The sequence below is a fragment of the Silene latifolia genome, chromosome 9 (assembly GCF_048544455.1).
Source record: "Silene latifolia isolate original U9 population chromosome 9, ASM4854445v1, whole genome shotgun sequence".
Taxonomy (NCBI): Eukaryota; Viridiplantae; Streptophyta; class Magnoliopsida; order Caryophyllales; family Caryophyllaceae; genus Silene; species Silene latifolia.
The window spans coordinates 17,239,895-17,258,609 of NC_133534.1; the positions used below are offsets into that span (position 1 = coordinate 17,239,895).

The 18,715-nt window shown below is 37.8% G+C and overlaps 3 protein-coding genes and 1 pseudogene across 4 annotated transcripts; all 4 read left to right on the plus strand.

The window, feature by feature from the left end:
• The first annotated feature begins 231 nt into the window (after positions 1-231).
• Positions 232-6,490, plus strand: LOC141599252 (protein NRT1/ PTR FAMILY 8.3-like). Its single transcript, XM_074419220.1, has 5 exons — positions 232-496; positions 2,028-2,133; positions 2,222-2,439; positions 2,944-3,500; positions 5,298-6,490. Exons 1-5 carry the CDS (start codon positions 440-442, stop codon positions 6,124-6,126), a joined length of 1,767 nt encoding a protein of 588 aa, XP_074275321.1. The 5' UTR covers positions 232-439; the 3' UTR covers positions 6,127-6,490.
• A 1,026-nt stretch (positions 6,491-7,516) lies between these two features.
• On the plus strand, positions 7,517-11,170 carry LOC141599253 (protein NRT1/ PTR FAMILY 8.3-like). 2 transcript variants are annotated; one of them, XM_074419222.1, is made up of 5 exons: positions 7,517-7,691; positions 8,567-8,672; positions 8,921-9,138; positions 9,305-9,861; positions 9,940-11,170. In XM_074419222.1, the coding sequence occupies exons 1-5, from the start codon at positions 7,641-7,643 to the stop codon at positions 10,736-10,738; spliced, it is 1,731 nt and encodes a 576-aa protein (XP_074275323.1). In that variant the 5' UTR covers positions 7,517-7,640; the 3' UTR covers positions 10,739-11,170. The 2 variants fall into 2 exon arrangements, with proteins under 2 accessions (XP_074275323.1, XP_074275324.1); XM_074419223.1 differs by lacking the exon at positions 7,517-7,691 and having other exon boundaries at positions 8,590-8,672; positions 8,907-9,138; positions 9,940-10,984.
• Positions 11,171-11,266: 96 nt separating this feature from the next.
• LOC141599255 (protein NRT1/ PTR FAMILY 8.3-like) lies at positions 11,267-15,152 on the plus strand (annotated as a pseudogene).
• Positions 15,153-15,668: 516 nt separating this feature from the next.
• LOC141599254 (protein NRT1/ PTR FAMILY 8.3-like) lies at positions 15,669-18,656 on the plus strand. Its single transcript, XM_074419224.1, has 5 exons — positions 15,669-15,784; positions 16,256-16,361; positions 16,436-16,653; positions 17,111-17,634; positions 17,800-18,656. Exons 1-5 carry the CDS (start codon positions 15,734-15,736, stop codon positions 18,611-18,613), a joined length of 1,713 nt encoding a protein of 570 aa, XP_074275325.1. The 5' UTR covers positions 15,669-15,733; the 3' UTR covers positions 18,614-18,656.
• Positions 18,657-18,715: the final 59 nt, after the last annotated feature.

Genomic DNA, 18,715 nt, shown 5'->3' on the forward strand with positions numbered 1-18,715 from the left:
GACTAGTTGGAGGATGAGAGCATTACAAAATTTTGAAAATGAATTGTTTGTCACTTCATAGCTTTGCATGCCTACTCCCCCACACAACCGCATACCTATAGTTAGTGTACATTAAATGCCAACCGTCAACTCATTTGACAATTACTTAGCCCATATGTACAATATGGTATTAAAATAACCCATCTTATTAATAAAACGGATAATATGAGACGTAAGTAAGACTAATTGCATAGAATAATAGATTATTCAAGTCAAAGCTAACAAATGGATTGACCCACATCTGGAGAGAATAAGATGAAGAAGAGTCAACTAGTCAAGTGTTGTTTATTTGACCAAATTTATCATGATAATAATATTCAGTGACATGAATCACAATTCACTGAAATCAGTACTCTTCAAAGACCAAAAAGTGAAGGAAAACTCCAGCAATTAATTGAACATGGGCATTGCAGTTGCAGGTGATCAGCTCTCTCACTTGGAAGATGCTCTTTTACAGGTTTATTTTCGATTTTATTATTATTCTTCATGAATATGGTATACAAAACGAGTACTGAATCTCGCTACCACCCTCACACAGCCCCACTTTTGATGTATTATATGAGCGGCTGGTACCGAGAGTCCGAGACCCAGTGACGCCCTATCATTGTCCGGTTGGTATTATAGTGCATTGATAATCTGTTTAGTAAGTTCTACTTACCTGGAATTTGTATACTCCCTCCGTCTCAGGTTTGATTAAAATAACCCTCATAATGAACATAAAAAGGCAGACAAATGACCGAGACAAATTCTTGTTTCAGACGGTCTTAAGTTAAGGCGTACTCAGTTTCACAATTGATTGTCTTGACAAGACCTAATATTTTAGGAGGGTAGATTGGAAATTGAATGTCATGCTTACCATATTCATGACATTCAAGTGTTAATTCCGAGGAAATTTGGTTTGATACCATGTGAGAAGATATCTTAACCAAAAGTTTAAACACGAACTATCATTTGAATGTCAAACCGACAATTGACGACCCGAGTGTGACTTGGTCGGTGTACGTTGCTGCTGTCAATTGGGATTAAATTAGTTTAGCTAGAGATCATTTAAGTTCCCTTTGCTAACTCTCTTTATGAGGTAAAGGGTGAAGGTTCTCAACCTTTTAACATAATTTGTTTGTTATTGGCCATCGGTTGAAATGTGAGAAACATCTCCTATTTCATGAAACAAACAAGCATAGTGGGTTAAGATCCATTATTTTCTGCATATAATTGGAAATCAAGTGGTTGCCTTTGGTTAGATATTTTAGTTTGAATTTTTAATTGTTTAATGTGGCCTCCGGAGTCGGGAGGGTTGTGGATAAATAGTGGCAAGTATATCCCAAGCCGCCTTTGAACGAGGTTGGGTTATGAGGATAGTTCTTGGTGAGGGTGCCGGTCAGGGCCCCGAAAGATATATTGTCTTGCATATATATGAGTGGTAACGGGGGGTCGGGTTTGACGATAGCATTAAGGATTTTATCACTTGTACAGTTGTACGCTTTTACATCACAAAGCTGTAAGAACAATGAATCTTTAGCACCTTGAAAGTGGTATCAAGCTAGACAAGTAAGGTAAAGGAGAGAATGTTTTTGAAAAAAAAAAAGTGCATTTTGCAGGGACAAAATGATGAATGCAATACATGTGAATGATAAAACTGATCATTCAGTTTGTATATGTGGATACTGGATAGGTCATGATACGTTGACCAAAGCCCCGTTAATTTTTTGTTGAGCTTATCATGTTACTGGGTTGTGTTTTGCAACTCTTGCCGAGATGAAAATTGTTTTTTCCCTATGATAATAGAGAGGCTAATTGAGGGGTTAGTGAGAAAAAGCCATCCATGATAAATTAATCCAATTTTCAGCACAGCACCAAGAACTATCTCAAATGTTCCTGTATGGCTGGATTGGATTAAGTGACTTTACATCGTATCGAGATTTGTATGTACAGAGGGTATAATGTTTTTTTTTTTTTTTTTCAATCTGATTTTGGTGCTTACTTGTTAGAGGGAAAGCAGTGAACTGTATGCTGGCGATGGGTCTGTTGATTACCACGGACAGCCTGTTCTGAAGAGCAAAACAGGAAACTGGAGAGCCTGCCCTTTCATTCTTGGTAAATAACAATGCTAGTTTGATGCAGTGTCATTGAGAATTTGTTAGGTTTGATTTGGAACCCTTCTCACTCACAGCTCACTTTACAGGTAATGAGTGCTGTGAGCGTCTTGCCTATTATAGTATTGCAAAAAATCTTGTTAATTACCTCAGAACGAACTTGCACGAAGGCAATGTTTCTGCAGCAAGGAATGTTAATGCTTGGGCAGGCACATGTTACCTTACACCTCTTATTGGGGCTTACTTAGCTGATTCATATTGGGGAAGATATTGGACAATTGCCGTCTTTTCCGCTTTTTACTTCATCGTAATTCCTCGACCTTTTTTTTCTTTTTTGTTCTGTCATTGCTGATTTGTTTTCTTAAAGTAATTATGAAAGACAACTGTGAAGAACTACCTTAAAAATTCACCGCAGTAGATATTCTACTGTGTCTTTGATACTATGCTCAGTGATTGTTATCCTGCCTATAATTGCATCTTTCACTTGGAAAGTTCTTTAGCAGTTACTCTCTTCTTGAATCTTGATCCAACTCTTAGAAGTATATCCACTAAATGGTCTTTTCTGTCCATAAGATACTTTTCCGTTTAATATTTCAACACTGCATCTCTCTTATTGGTTTCCATTACATGCTGTCTTTGTCCTTCTGAATTACTCTTTGGATTTAAAAAGTGTCATTTGTTTCGACTTTCGAGTTCGTCTTAGCCTGAAAACTTTATATTCACATATATGTTCGAATTAAGTCCAACTATAGATGCTTATAAGAAGTGGCTCCTGATGGCATATTGGTTGTTAACTTGCTATCTATTGTAGGGAATTTGTACTTTGAGTATATCTGCATTAGTCCCAGCTTTTAAACCTGCTGAATGCGTGGGTTCAATTTGCCCCAAGGCTACTCCAGCTCAAAATGCAATTTTTTTCGGGGGCTTATATCTAATGGCACTGGGAACTGGAGGGATCAAGCCTTGTGTTTCGTCCTTTGGGGCTGATCAGTTTGACGATACTGACGCCGACGAGAGGGTAAAGAAGGGGTCTTTTTTCAATTGGTTTTATTTCTCTATCACCCTTGGCTCCCTTGTGGCTAGTAGTCTTATCATATGGATACAAGAAAATGTCGGATGGGGCATAGGCTTTGGAATTCCTGCTTTATTCATGGGAGTTGCTATCGCATCTTTTTTCTTGGGAACTCCTCTCTATAGGTTTCAACGTCCTGCAGGAAGTCCACTGACAAGAATTTGCCAGGTTATAGTCGCTTCGTACCAGAAACGCAAGTTGGAGTTTCCACAAGATATTAGTCACTTATTTGAAAGTCAAGACAAACATTCAAATATTGCAGGAAATCGAAAGCTTGAACACACAGAAGGAATGAAGTAATTTTCTGATCTTTAGCTGAGTCCTTTTCTAACCTTAGCTAAAATTTTCCATTTATGATTTTACTTAACTGGAAAGAGAGTAAATCTGTTTTTGCTATTCTTTGCTCCTATGTTCTGAACATGTGTGAGATAAATAACCATCTTGAATATACAAACTGGTTTGGACTTGACAAACGGGTCATCTAGGTTGGGTAAATGTTGGTTTAGCTTGGGTTCGGTCATTTTGAGTATTCTATGCTTTTCGAGTCTCGTCGAGTCATTTCAGGTACGGGTCTGTTTTGAATGTCCTATTATGCGTCAGTTACGGTTGGGCCATAATCTGGTCAATGATATCAAAGCTCAGTTACCGGTTTCACTCAACCACCAGCGAATCATTGATCGGTTTGAGCATATTCTATCATGGCATCTAATTAGAATGTGTATAAGTGACACTATAGGAGTGTATCGCGTATTAGATGCATTTTTATAATGAGTTAGACAATCTTGGTTATAAATCGGGTCATTTAGGGTCGTGTGCGTGCTATCACGGCACTTAGTTAAAATGTGTACAAGTGATACTCTATAGAGTATTGTGTATTGGATGTGGCATATTCATTATGAATTAGACAATCGTGGTAACAAATCGGGTCATTTGGGGTTATGTGTGTGTGCTAATTTTTTTTCCTACACTTTCGCTAGTTTTATGTAGACTAGTATTATTAAGTGCGTTTTTAGTCTTGACTATCTTCGTCGGTGATTAGAAAAGCAATCGAGTTTTGGATGATGAAAATTGTGGTACATAGTGAAAATCTATCTGTCTCTGACATGCATTAAGAGTCTCAATCAAGAGAAGAACTTAATCAAGGTAAAGGCACTATAACAATTGTCAATATGTGACGAGAATAGGACAAATGTCTTGGTGAAAAATATGGCCAGGGAAAAAAAAAGGCTTAGTCCACATTCGATATGGATGGAGGTAGGATAATTGTCAACCTACATAATAAAGGGTAAAAAAAGAACTAAATTTACGCAAAGCTGAAGGATAAAATTGGACTATAATGTTATGTGTCTGCCCTACGTTGACCATCAATCCGCTTTTTTATAAGGTAAGCTGGTAAGGGAATAAGGGATATAGCTATGTGCAGTTTCAAATGATTCATCTCTGGGTCATTCTCTGGTTGGGTTGTTTAGCTTGCCCCAAGTATGGAATCAATCAGGCAATTCGGGTCTTTTTTGGATTTGGGTCACCAGCCAGGTCATATTTGTGAGGTCCTTAGATCTGGGGGTGTTACTGCATAGTGTGGACCCATGACCAGGGTTCTCAACACGTGTACATCAATATTGCTCTATTGTGGTTTTCTATAAATGGAAAAACCGTAAGGTGCTTTGGTTGTGTCAGACAGAGACAAAGTGAGACCCCGATTATGAGGCTCGAAAAATGGGTAAAAGATAAGGTTGAGAGGGCCGAGGGGTAGGGGAGACTTGAGAAAACATGGATAAAAATGGTTGATGATGATGAGCTTTATGGGGATCCAAAAAGGATATGGCGTTGGAGAGGCAATGTGGATGAAAATGATCAGGGTAGATGATGGAGTGTGTGATTTTTCTTTTACTTTATTAATATTAGTATTAATATTATGAAGGGTATTTTTTTCTTCTGTAAATTATTACTCTGTATGTTTCTTTTTATAAGTTGTAATCCGTATTACTTAAATCGAGAAAGCATGGTGTTGGAGAGAAAAACTTGCTATCAACTTTTACTTATTTCATGCGAGGTATAATGACTTAAAATGCGCAACATTTTTTCTGATGCAGATGCCTGGATAAAGCAGCTGTATTATCAGTAACCGATGAGAAAAATGGTGAAATTCATGACCCTTGGAAATTATGCTCTATAACTCAGGTGGAAGAATTGAAGATCTTGATTCGGATTCTCCCAATATGGGCAACTGTAATTTTCTTTTCTGCTGTCCATTCCCAGATGGCAACCATGTTTGTTGAGCAGGGAATGGTCATGGACAGAACAATCGGATCCTTCACAATTCCAGCAGCATCTCTTTCTATTTTCGGTGTTATCAGTGTAATCTTTTGGGTTCCTGTGTATGATAGAATTCTGATTCCTGTAACTAAAAAATTTACGGGAAAGGAAAAAGGGATCTCTGATCTACAGAGAATTGGAATTGGCCTCCTCATCTCCATTCTAGCTATGGTATACGCTGCCTTGCTAGAGATCAAGCGTTTGGAGGATGCAAGGAAACTGGGTTTAGTCGATGAAAACGTTGCAGTATCACTAAGTATCTTGTGGCAAATCCCTCAGTTTTGTTTGGTGGGGGCCGCAGAGGTATTTGCCTTTGTTGGGCTGATCGAGTTCTTCTATGACCAATCACCCGATAGCATGAGAAGTTTGTATAGTGCACTTGCTCTCCTGACGACTGCTATGGCCAATTACCTGAGTTCTCTGATTCTTACCATCGTGACTGCCCTGACGACTGCTGGCGGTAGACCAGGGTGGATACCTGATAATCTCAACCAAGGTCAATTATATAACTTTTTCTGGCTCTTGGCTGGTCTCAGCTTCGTGAACCTATTAGGGTATGTCTTTTGTGCTATTAAGTATAAACCCAAGAAAACTAATGTGAAATAATCTCAATATTTCGTGTTGAGTCTGGGTCATTTCAAATGTTACTCTTACTCGTCTGCAAGTAACAGACACGACAGTGTCAGAGTATCGGATGCGACTATTTTCTGCGAAGTTTTCAGTTTTTTGGTCTAAAATGAAGTGACTAAGTGTCGTGTCGTATCTGACAAGATATGTATCGGATACGCGATACGACAGCTAAGTGAAGTGTCGGAGTAACATGTCTCGTTTGTAATTTAATTAGCCATGTTTGTTTAGCTCTAAAATTTTCTGATGTAAGTCATGTTATATAAACAGCTGCCTGAGTCTGCGAAACTGTGATTATTCATATTCAAATTGTATATCAATTTCCTATAGAATTCCTTTAAAATGTGTATTTTGTAACTGTGTTAATATTTCTTTGCCATGAATTCCATGATTTATAAACACAATAAATTAGGTACCCTACTCACAAAGTTACACAGCCTTCCATGAAAGCTGTACTTGTGTTACTCTCAAGTTGATCTTGAAGTATGATATTGTAATTAACGGGGGTTGATTATGTGTAGATTAAACACGGGAAAGGAGTTAAGATCCTCTCCATTCCCCATTGTAAAACAGTAGATTAAGGCTCAAGTGCACCCGTTTGAGTTAGGGGTTTGGAAATTAGATTTCCACCCATTTCCTCAGAAATAGGGAGAGGGAAATGGCAACTAAAAGAAAAAAAGTTGGAGGGAGTGTTTGATTACCAAAAGCTAAAATAGCATATTGATAAGTCAAATTTAGTAACCCGTCATACCCGCGGTTAATATCATGGTTAAGACTACTTCCATGACGAAGCATGCAAAGTTCAACTTTTCTTGATGGCAAAATTAAGCCATCAAGTTTCATGCTATGCGAGAAGGCAAGGTTAGCTCGGTATGATTCATGCTATACACAATGGTACGGAGGCTAGCAATGTTAGCCGATTGCTGGTTGAATACTTTATAGCTTTCATTTTTATGACTGTTGTGTAAAACAGGACTGAAACATGCTCATTCTGTTGTTAAGTTCCCTACTGACGCGGGTTTGTAAACCACATCGGTTGCCAATTTTCGGCAAGTTATGCTTGGATTTGACGGAGCTTGATTTCGTAGAAAAGTTTTCGCCCCCTATCAAAATAAATAAATATTCCGTATATAAAATAAATTTGAGATTCTTTTCATAAGCGAGGCGTCAAATACGGAGTAAGTGAGGTATATTTATTTAAATAATGGAGTATTACCTAAGAAAAGGAAGCATGCATTAAAATTCATACAAGAAAAAGACGAATAAATTACGTATCCAGATAGGTGGAGTGTGACTAATGACTAAAAACACATGCATGCACTCAAGTACTCAACAAATTGATGGAGAAATTAAACAAGTAAAGCTAAATGTCACAATCAATGTATTATTATATTCTGTTAGGACACTAACATAAAAGGGAATTATTCAATAATTGATGATAACCATAAAAATGATGCATAATTCCTCAAGTTAATCTAATTTAAGTTGCATTCATGGATGCATCAGTTGATCAGCTCTTGCTTTCACATGATTCCCTTTTACAGGTCTCTCTCTTTGTCTCCTTTTTTTTTACTGTGAATATTTGTGATGGTTATTTACATGTTCAATCGAACACAAATTATAGAATAAGACCAGACGGTAATTGATTAAATACTCGTTTATTACTACTCGTATCAAATACCGTACCCTTGTGTAACCCTTGCAGTTCCTTTTTATCAAACACATGGGTTTGAACTTTGAAGTGTGAACCCATACTCATGTGTGAGTGTGTGACCCTTTTGATTCTCCTTTTTTGGAACACATGGGTATGGGTTTGAACCCGGTACCCTTGTGCATCAGTGAGAATCCTAAGCAAATTTGCATGAAGTTATTGTCATATTCTAGTATCAAACCAACTGCCAACTTTAAAATAATTTGTGATTTAGTGTACCTTGGAGATATTTGAATATACTCCCCTGTCTCATTCATTTGTTTACCTTTTTATTCTTTCAGAGAGGTATTTTAATCAATGGTAACAAAATGATTGGGATGGAGGGAGTATTTATTTCATTACAGCATATACATAGATATTCTGGTGAAAGTGCATGCAATATCCATGTTGATTGTAGAATGATTATGTGACTTTGATGAAGTTTCCCCAATACAGTGCTGCTCTATAAGTTTTTCCATATGATTGTGATGATGTTGGAAGTACTTGTTAAAAAGCGAATGTGATGTATGATGCCTTGAATTTTTGGCCCCCTCATTTTTTTTTTCTACGGAACATGTATAAGTTGCAGATGTTTTGTGGAAAGAAAAGGAAGGCCAATATGTAAAGCTATGAAACTAGCCTTTTGGCTGTGATTCTGACTTGATCAAGAGTACTTATATAGTTATATATTTGCCGTTGATGTTTCTGATTTACTTGGAAGATTTTCAGGTGGACAGTGAACCTTGTTGTACTGGTGATGGCTCTGTTGATTTTCAAGGGAATCCTGTTCTTAAGAGGAATAGTGGAAATTGGCGTTCCTGCCGTTTCATTCTTGGTACGGTTCAATGTTTTACACCTTCCATCCCATCTGTATTGTCCCCATCTGTTCTTAAGAGGAATAGTTGTTTTTATATATGACAAATTTTACATTATACCCATCTGTACAAATACTGGAGAAATTAATCGTCAAATTTAACATTAGGGGACAATAAATTTGGGACGGAAGCAGTAGTTGCTCTAGCCTTTAGCTCTAATTTTCCTCAGGATTTTGCTGCACTGACCCTCTCAGTCCCTTCTCCACAGGTAACGAGTTCTGTGAGCGCATTGCCTTTCATAGTGTTGATACAAACCTAGTCAATTATCTCAGAAGCAAATTGCATCAAGGAAATGTCTCTGCTGCAAGAACTGTCACCACATGGTCTGGCACTTGTTACCTTATGCCTCTTATCGGAGCCTTCTTAGCTGATGCTTACTGGGGAAAATATTGGACAATTGCCGTCTTCTCCATCATCCATTTCACTGTAACTTTGAGTTTCCTCTCTTCCCTTCATTGTTTACTTATCATTTACTATTTCCGAAAAACATATTCCTGACATTGATTTATTTTAGCATTTCGATCAAATGGTAGACATATTAACACCCTATTCTGATTCCCTCTCATTTTCTGATTATCCTTATCTACGGTAGGGGATGTCTACTTTGACTCTATCCGCATCAGTGCCTGCACTTAAGCCAGCTGAATGTATTGGCTTGATATGCCCGCCCGCTACTTCATCACAGTATGCAATATTATTTGTGGGACTTTACCTTGTTGCACTGGGGGCTGGAGGAATTAAACCATGTGTCTCCTCATTTGGTGCTGATCAATTTGATGATACCGATCCTCATGAGAAGACGGGGAAGGCATCGTTCTTTAATTGGTTTTACTTCTCTATTAGCATTGGATGTCTTCTATCAAGTATTTTTATTGTCTGGATACAAGAGAATGTTGGATGGGGCCTTGGGTTTGGTATCCCTGCATTTTTCATGGGAGTTTCAATAGCAATTTTCTTTTGCGGGACTCGAAATTTTAGGTTTCAGAAACCTGGTGGAAGCCCATTGGTAAGAATATGTCAGGTTGTCATTGCTTCACTTCAGAAATGCAAGCTAGAAGTTCCGCAAGATGTTAAGCTTTTGTATGAAAATTTCGACAATACTTCGGCAATTACAGGAAGTCGAAAACTGGAGCACACTGAAGAATTCAAGTAAGTCCTGCTCACTTTTGTATCTTCTAGCTTTAATAATGTAACCCGTAAATTAATTTTGTCCGTTATACACAACAGGTTCTTGGATAAAGCAGCTGTCATGTCAGATTCTGAGAAGAATACCGGAGACTTCTCCAACAGCTGGAGATTGTGTACTGTAACACAAGTCGAAGAATTGAAGATCTTGATCCGCATGTTCCCGATATGGGCAACTTCTATCATTTTTTCGTCTGTTTATGCTCAGATGTCAACGATGTTTGTCGAACAGGGAATGGTCATGGACAGAAAAATCGGGTCCTACACTATCCCAGCTGCCTCCTTATCAACATCTGAAACCATAAGCATTCTTCTTTGGATAGTACTCTATGAGAAGGCCATCATGCCTATAGCTAAGAAGTTTACTGCAAAAGAAACCGGGTTTACAAATTTACAGAGAATGGGAATTGGCCTCTTCCTCTCCATGTTTCCCATGGTGTCTGCTGCGTTGTTAGAGATCAAACGTCTCCAAATCGCAAAACAACAGGGTTCACTGAGCATCTTCTGGCAAATTCCGCAGTATTTCTTAGTGGGACCTGCTGAAATATTCTTTTATGTTGCAAAGATGGAATTCTTCTATGACGAGTCACCTGACGCAATGCGCAGTTTCTGCACTGCACTGTCACTGTTGACGACAGCATTGGGAAACTACTTGAATTCTCTGATGTTAACTCTTGTATCAATCGTGACAACTTCTGGAGGGAAGCCAGGATGGATACCGGATAATCTGAACGAGGGTCAGCTTTATAATTATTTCTGGCTCTGGGCGGGGCTCAGCTTTGTCAATCTGTTGGTGTTTATTTACTGTGCCATGAAGTATAAGCAAAAGAAAACCACGTAAAATTGCTTCTCAGATACCTCTTCTATGCTGTTAAGTGCCATAAGCTCCTTAGCTAAGTGTTAGTTAACCAGAAAAGTTCTTTTTTTTAATCGGTTTCTTGTAAAATCAAGTCCTCTTGAAACCTGGCTCACCGGGTGATTTTACACTTGCGCTTACATTTACACGTATAAATGTACTCCGTATATGCCACAATTTGAAGCTCGGCTCATCTTCCCAAAGCAACCCAAATTCGAGTTTCTTCAAAAACATCCATTTGATATTCATAGTAAATTCATTAATGATTGTGTCCGATTCCCCCTGTTTCATTGATTACGAAAATTTGCATCTCTTTTAAATTGTTTTTTTCCCCTGTTTTGATGAAGTTGTCTGATTCCATTTCCTTGCTTCTAATTTTGTCAGCATATTAACACCTCATGTCTTCATGTAATTTATTATAAACAATCCCATGATGCAGCAACCACAATCACTCATGGCAGTTAATAAATGCATTGACTTATGGTCTCTTATTTTTTGAGATCTGTGAATAAGCTTTTTGACAGACACATTTTTAATTTATTGATAAACCCAAAGCTGGAAGATTTGGAAGATTTAACCCAATTTAAGTTTAAGACGGATATGTCCGTCTTAAACAACAACTTGTGAAAGAAATAATCAGTGTAATAAAGACTTGGCAACTGTGAACAAACATACTGAAGGATATCACAAGGCAGCAGAAAATGAGTACTTCTGATGATCAATTGTTGAATTTGCATGATGAACTTCTGCAGGTATGTCATATGTATCCTTTCGGTTTTACGTTCATGCAGTTTTTGTTGTAATAAGTTGATTGACAATGAACTAGTATAGACCCCGTGCTAAAGCACGGTAATTTTTAGATGCAATTGTTAGATATGTTTGCATTTAGAGTATTAGTTTCAAGTCATTTTCAGTTTTTTGGGGATCATATTGATAAAATTTTACTATTAAAATAAATACAATAGGAAAGTCGACACTTTTAATCCGAATAAATTAATAAATTTTACTTGAATTATTTTGTCAACTTTATTCAGAAAATAAATATTATATTATTATATTCACTAAAGGCATAAATCTAGTGAGATTTATACCATCGGATCAAATATGTAATAACTGATGAAAAATGATAATTATGGAGATTATTGCATAATAATTTTAGTCGTAATTATGGAGATTGTATAATAATACCCTAGATTATCCCTAATATAGTGGGATGTATGTTTAACTACAATTTAGTGGGCTGTTATCCATTCTCATTCTCATTAATAGGCCCATATGAGGATTATGTAATTTAGGCGGGAAAACTACTACGAGTTTTATTCTCTTAGTAGTAGGGGGATTCATATATTTCACTTGGTCTCAGATCTTTATCAAGTAACTGTAATATGATAATGTATAAATTCATTGCTTTGTTGGAGATTTGTACTACGAAAAATAAGTGTGGATTTCTTGGTCTTGATAATGGTATACATCAGGGTATTAAATTAAAGTCGCGACAGCAAAACATGACCGTTATGTAAAGGTTTGATATTGGCTGTAATTTACGGTTTCATACTGCTGCAATGACCTAAACTGAGATTTTTAACTGTCTGCGATCTGCATTGCTCTTGATTACACAGTAATTTAAATATTTTGTTTCATGATTTAAGATTAAGGACAGTGACTATTATACTGGAGATGGGTCTGTTGATGTTAATGGAAAGCCTGTCCTGAAAAGCAAAACAGGAAATTGGAAAGCATGCCTGTTCATACTTGGTAATATCATCTCTTACACGAATTCAGCAATTTCATAGTTCTGAAACACATTGTTTAGTATATTTTATGTGCAGGTACCGAGTGTTGTGAACGTCTTGCATTCAGTGGTATAGATGCAAACCTTGTAATATATCTCACTCAGCAGATGCACCAAGGAAATGCATCTGCTGCAAGAATTGCCAGCACTTGGTCTGGAACATGTTACCTTGCACCTCTTGTTGGAGCTTTCTTGGCTGATTCTTATTGGGGAAGATATCGGACGATTTCTGTGTTCTCGTTTATTTATATCATCGTAAGTTCCCTCAACCGTGCCTTCATGCTTCGGTTACTCACCTCTATGCATCCTTCTTTTAGACTAACATAAAAGATTTTCCCATAGTTTATTTAACTTCTGAGTTTCTGGCATTTTCCATTAGAGCCTGCAGAACTCGAATCCAATGTGACCAACCAGAAACTAACCTGACTAACCTGAGTACCACCTCTACATTTTGCCCTGATAAGGTTCTCAATTTAAGTGAATCTTGCTGAAACAATTCTCAAATTTGCTGAACAAATTGATTTAATGCCTTTGTCAGATGTGATTGATTAGTCTGTTAAATAATTTTGTTTAATCTTTCGTAGGGGTTGTGCGCTTTTGCTCTATCAGCATCATTTCCTGCATATCAACCTGCAGACAGTATATCAACCTTTCCACAATATGCCCTATTCTTTGTTGGACTTTACTTGATCGCAGTAGGAACAGGGGCAATCAAGCCTTGTGTTCCATCTTTTGGAGCTGATCAATTTGACGATACAGACACTAATGAACGGATAAAAAAAGGATCTTTTTTCAACTGGTATTTCTTCTCGATCAGCCTTGGTTCCATTATATCAAGCAGTCTTCTTGTTTGGATACAAGAAAATGTTGGGTGGGCGATTGGCTATGGGATTCCTGTGTTGTGTATGGGAGTCGCTCTTGCGAGTTTCTTCTCAGAAACTCGTTTCTATAGGTTTCAAAGACCAGGAGGAAGCCCTTTAACCGGAATTTGCCAGGTTATAGTTGCATCAATCAGGAAGTGCAAATTGAACATTCGACAGCCTTCTATACGAAACATCAGACGTAGGAAGTCGTAAGCTGGAGCACACTGAAGGCCTTGAGTAACTCTCTGACCCATCTTCAGGCTTAATTTCCATGACAGTTGGACTAGTTTATATCCATTTATTTCAGGAAAACTTCGTATTTTTCTAGAAAACTTCAGATTTTAACTAAAAAATCTTAAGAAAAGTTCAGATAATTGCAAAAAAGGTTAGAAGAATTTTTTTTTTTTTTTTTGATAAATCAAGGTTCAACAGAACCAAGGTAAAGAAGTTGCATGTTTAAGACGATTAAGACGATGGAAAGGATAAACCGAGTAAAAAAGCCATCAGAATTTTGAAGGCATTTGTAAGAAGTGAAATCAAAATCAAATAAGGTCGGAGTAAAAATGGCATTGCTCGGAGAAGTTGAAATCAAAATCTTCTTGTGATGCTTATTTGCCGTCCCTTGGCGTTTTGTCTAAACAAAAATATTTATCGAAAAAAGAGAATAAACCATTGTTATCATTTGCAGGTTCTTGGATAAAGCTGCAGTTATGACAACCATGGAAATAGAAACAGGGGACTTCTCCAACGCTTGGAGATTGTGCACCATAACACAAGTCGAAGAACTAAAGATATTGATCCGACTATTTCCTATATGGGTGACAGGGATAGTCGATTTTGCAGCACATGCTCAAAGATCGACAACATTCATCGAGCAAGGAACAGTCATGGACAGAAAAATCGGATCCTTCACCATCCCAGCGGCTTCCTTAGCAACTTGTGCAGTATTCAGCTCATTTATTTGGGTGCCGATCTACGAAAAGACCATCATGCCCTTAGCGAGGAGGTTAACAGGCAAAGATAGAGGCTTCTCGGAGCTGCAAAGATTGGGCCTCGGCCTATGCCTAACCGTCATAGCCATGGGTTCTGCTACCTTGGTGGAGACAAGACGGTTGCAGCTAGCCAAAGAACCAGGTCAGAACCCACCTAGCATTCTGTGGCAAGTTCCACAATATGTCATTTTGGGGATTTCAGATGCACTTACATACGTTGGGCGGCTAGAGTTTCTATATGATCAGTCTCCTGACAGCATGAAAAGTATGTGTACTGCATTTGCGCTTCTGATCCTCGCATTGGGGTTTTATTTGAGCTCTTTTGTGCTGTTTATTGTGACCAGCATTACTACTGCTGGGGGAAAACCAGGGTGGATACCAGATGACCTGAACATAGGCCATTTGGATAATTATTTCGGGTTTTGGGCCATGTTTAGTTTTCTAAACCTGTTGGTGTATGTCTTATGTGCCATGAGGTATAAACACAAGGTGTTTAAGATTCTGGTGTAAGCAAAAAAAAATAAAAATAAAAAAAATCAGTCAATATTTTGTTCTTCATTACAAGATGTATATCCTTTGGTAAAAATCGACAATTTTTTGTTCTTGTATATTCAACAAGTGATTTATCATCCCGCACGCAATTCTGCTGAAAAATACTTTTATGTTGCAAAGATGGAGTTCTTCTGTGATGAGTCACCTGATGCAATGCGCAGTTTTTGCACTGAACTGTCACTGTTAGTTTCTCAGATGCCTCTTCTATGCAGTCAAGTGCCATTATCTTCTTAGCCAAGTGTTGGTTTTGGACAGAAATTTTTTATAAATCAAGTCATCTCGAGACTTGATTCACCGGGTGATATTACACTTGCACTCCGCTTACACGGCCACAATTTCCATCGGCTCATCTGCCCACAGTAATCCAAGTTTGAGTCTGTTCAAAATAGTCCGATTCCCCTTTGTTCATTATTATTACAAAAATTTACACGTTTTTATTGTTTCCGACTAAGTTGTCTAAGTCCATTTCCTTGATTCTGATATTCCCTTTTGTCAGCAATTAACACTTCATGTAATTATAAACAATCCCATGATGCTGTAACCACAACCACTCCTTGTGCAAATGCAAATTAAAAATGGAAAAAGGTTGGACTTTTGTTCTCTTACACTTTTGGGAATAATCTTTTTGACAGCAACGTTTTAATTTATTAATAATGTAATTGGAAGATTTGTTTATTTATTCACTGTCAAGTGTGTCAACTAGATATTCAATTAACAATAATTAGTGTAAGGACTTGGCATTGGTGTATTGACTACTGAAGGATATCAGAAGGCATCAGAAATGAGTACTTCTGATGATCACTTGTTCAATTTGCATGATGAACTTCTGCAGGTATGTCATATGTATCCTTTCGGTTTTATGCTCATGCATTTTTTAGTCGTATTTAAGATACTTCCGTCTCAATCATTTGTTTACCTTTTTTATTCTTTATGAGGGGTATTTTAATCGAAGGTAAACAAGTGACTGAGAGATGAGCGGAGTAGTTGACAATGATTTCATACGTTTCGCTTGGAACCAATTCTGTTAACAATTAACTGTAATTTGATCATGTATCAATTCATTGCTTTTTATGTATATCTATACTTCCTGTAAAAATACCCCAGAGTATTAAATCAAGGACGCGAGGCCCGCAACACCTAAACATGCCCGCGTTTTGATGTATTTTGTGGCGATACTGGCCACTATTCACGATATTTGGCCACAACATTCAACAATGACTAAAACTGAGATTTAATACTATGGTAAATGTCTGTATTACTCTTGATGTCATACTAATACAAATATGTTGTTTCATGATTTAAGATTAAGGACAGTGAATTATATACTGGAGATGGGTCTGTTGATGTCAATGGGAAGCCTGTCCTGAAAAGCAAAACAGGAAATTGGAAAGCATGCCTGTTCGTACTCGGTAATATCATCTCTTAAATGTATTCAGTAATTCCATAGATCAGAAACACATTATTTAGTATACTTTATGTGCAGGTACTGAATGTTGTGAACGTCTTGCATTCAGTGGTATAGATGCAAACCTAGTAACATATCTTACTCAGCAAATGCGCCAGGGAAATGCATCTGCTGCGAGAATTGCTAGCACTTGGTCTGGAACATGTTACGTTTCACCTCTTATTGGAGCTTTCTTGGCCGATTCTTATTGGGGAAGATATCAGACAATTTTTGTGTTCTCCAGCATTTATATCATTGTAAGTTCTCTCAACCGTGCTGTTTTAAATTGGTTGTTCATCTGCATCCCTCTTTTAGACTTAACATAAATGGATTTTACCTAAAGATTATTTACCTTCTGAGTTTCTGGCATTTTTGTTAGAGCTGACAAAATCAACAACACTGTTAACGACCTGAACCGGAGAGTGTTGACCCTTCAAAACGTGACCCGATGTGACCATCCTGAAATTAATTTCACTTGTAAGAGATACAAGTGTATATAACTACCATTATACGACTTTTCAGTATGAGCTAGTCTTATCTCGGACATGACTAACCCGATTGCCACCTCTATATTAAGCCTTGTTGCTTCATAGCTTTTATAAGGTGAATCTTGCTGAAACAATTCTTAAAATTGTTGAAGCAGTTGATTTAATGTGTTTTTCTGGAGTTATTTGATTAATATGTTAGATGTCAATAACATTTAGTGTTTCGCAGGGGTTGTGCGCTTTTGCTCTATCAGCAACATTTCCTGCATTTCAACCTGCTGACAGTGTATCAATATTTCCACAATACGCTCTATTCTTTGTTGGACTTTACTTAATCGCAGTTGGAACAGGGGGAATCAAGCCTTGTGTTCCATCGTTTGGAGCTGATCAATTTGACGATACTGACACTAATGAACGGATAAAAAAGGGATCATTTTTCAACTGGTTTTACTTCTCGATCAGCCTTGGTTCCCTTATATCAAACAGTCTTCTTGTTTGGATACAAGAAAATGTAGGATGGAGCATTGGCTACGGGATTCCTGCAGTCTGTATGGGAGTCGCTCTCATGAGTTTCTTTTCTGGAACTCGTTACTATAGATATCAAAGGCCTGGAGGAAGCCCTTTAACCAGAATTTGCCAGGTTATAGTTGCATCATTTAGGAAGTGCAAACTGGACAGTCCACAGGATACCAGCCTTCTACACGAAACTTCAGACGTAGGAAATCGTAAGCTGGAGCACACTGAAGGCCTTGAGTAAGTCTCTAACCTCATCTCTTCAGGCTTAACTTCCAGGACATTTTGACTGGTTTATATCTATTTACTTTAAGAAAAGTTTTTTTTCCCAAAGAAATCAGATTTTCTTCCGAGAAAATAACTATTTATCGAAAAAGAGATTCAACCATAGCTATCACATTGCAGGTTCTTGGATAAAGCTGCAGTTATGACAAACACTGAAATGAAAACCGAGGACATCTCCGCCCCTTGGAAATTATGTACGATAACACAGGTCGAAGAACTAAAGATCTTGATCCGATTATTTCCTATATGGGTGACAGGAATAGTCGATTTTGCAGCACATGCTCAAAGATCTACAACATTCATTGAGCAAGGAACAGTCATGGACAGGAAAATCGGATCCTTCACCATCCCGGCAGCTTCCTTAGCAACCTGTGCAGTGTTCAGCTCTTTTGTTTGGGTACCGATCTATGAAAAGACAATTGTGCCCTTAGCTAGGAAGCTGACAAGAAAAGAAAGGGGTTTCTCCGACCTGCAGAGGATGGGCATCGGCCTATTCCTAACCGTCATAGCCATGGTTTTTGCTACCTTGGTGGAGACAAGACGATTGCAGGTAGCCAAAGAACCAGGTAGGGTCCCTCTTAGTATTCTGTGGCAAGTTCCACAGTATGTAATTTTGGGGATTTCAGATGTATTTACGTATGTCGGGCGGCTGCAGTTTCTATATGATCAGTCACCTGACAGCATGAGAAGTTTGTGTACTGCATTCGGGCTTCTGATCATTGCATTCGGGTGTTATTTGAGCTCTTTTGTGCTGTTTATAGTGACCAGCATTACTACAGCTAAGGGAAAACCCGGGTGGGTACCAAATGACCTAAATAAGGGTAAATTGGATAATTATTTCGGATTTTGGGCCGGGTTCTGTTTATTAAACCTGTTGGTGTATGTTTTATGTGCCATGAGGTATAAACACAAGGTGTTGAAGATTATGAGATGACGAATGAGCGTAAACTCGATCATTATTCTGTTCATGTGTATAAATACCATTAGAAGATGTATTTTCCATGGTAAAATTTTCAATGTAAAATGTAAATTAAGT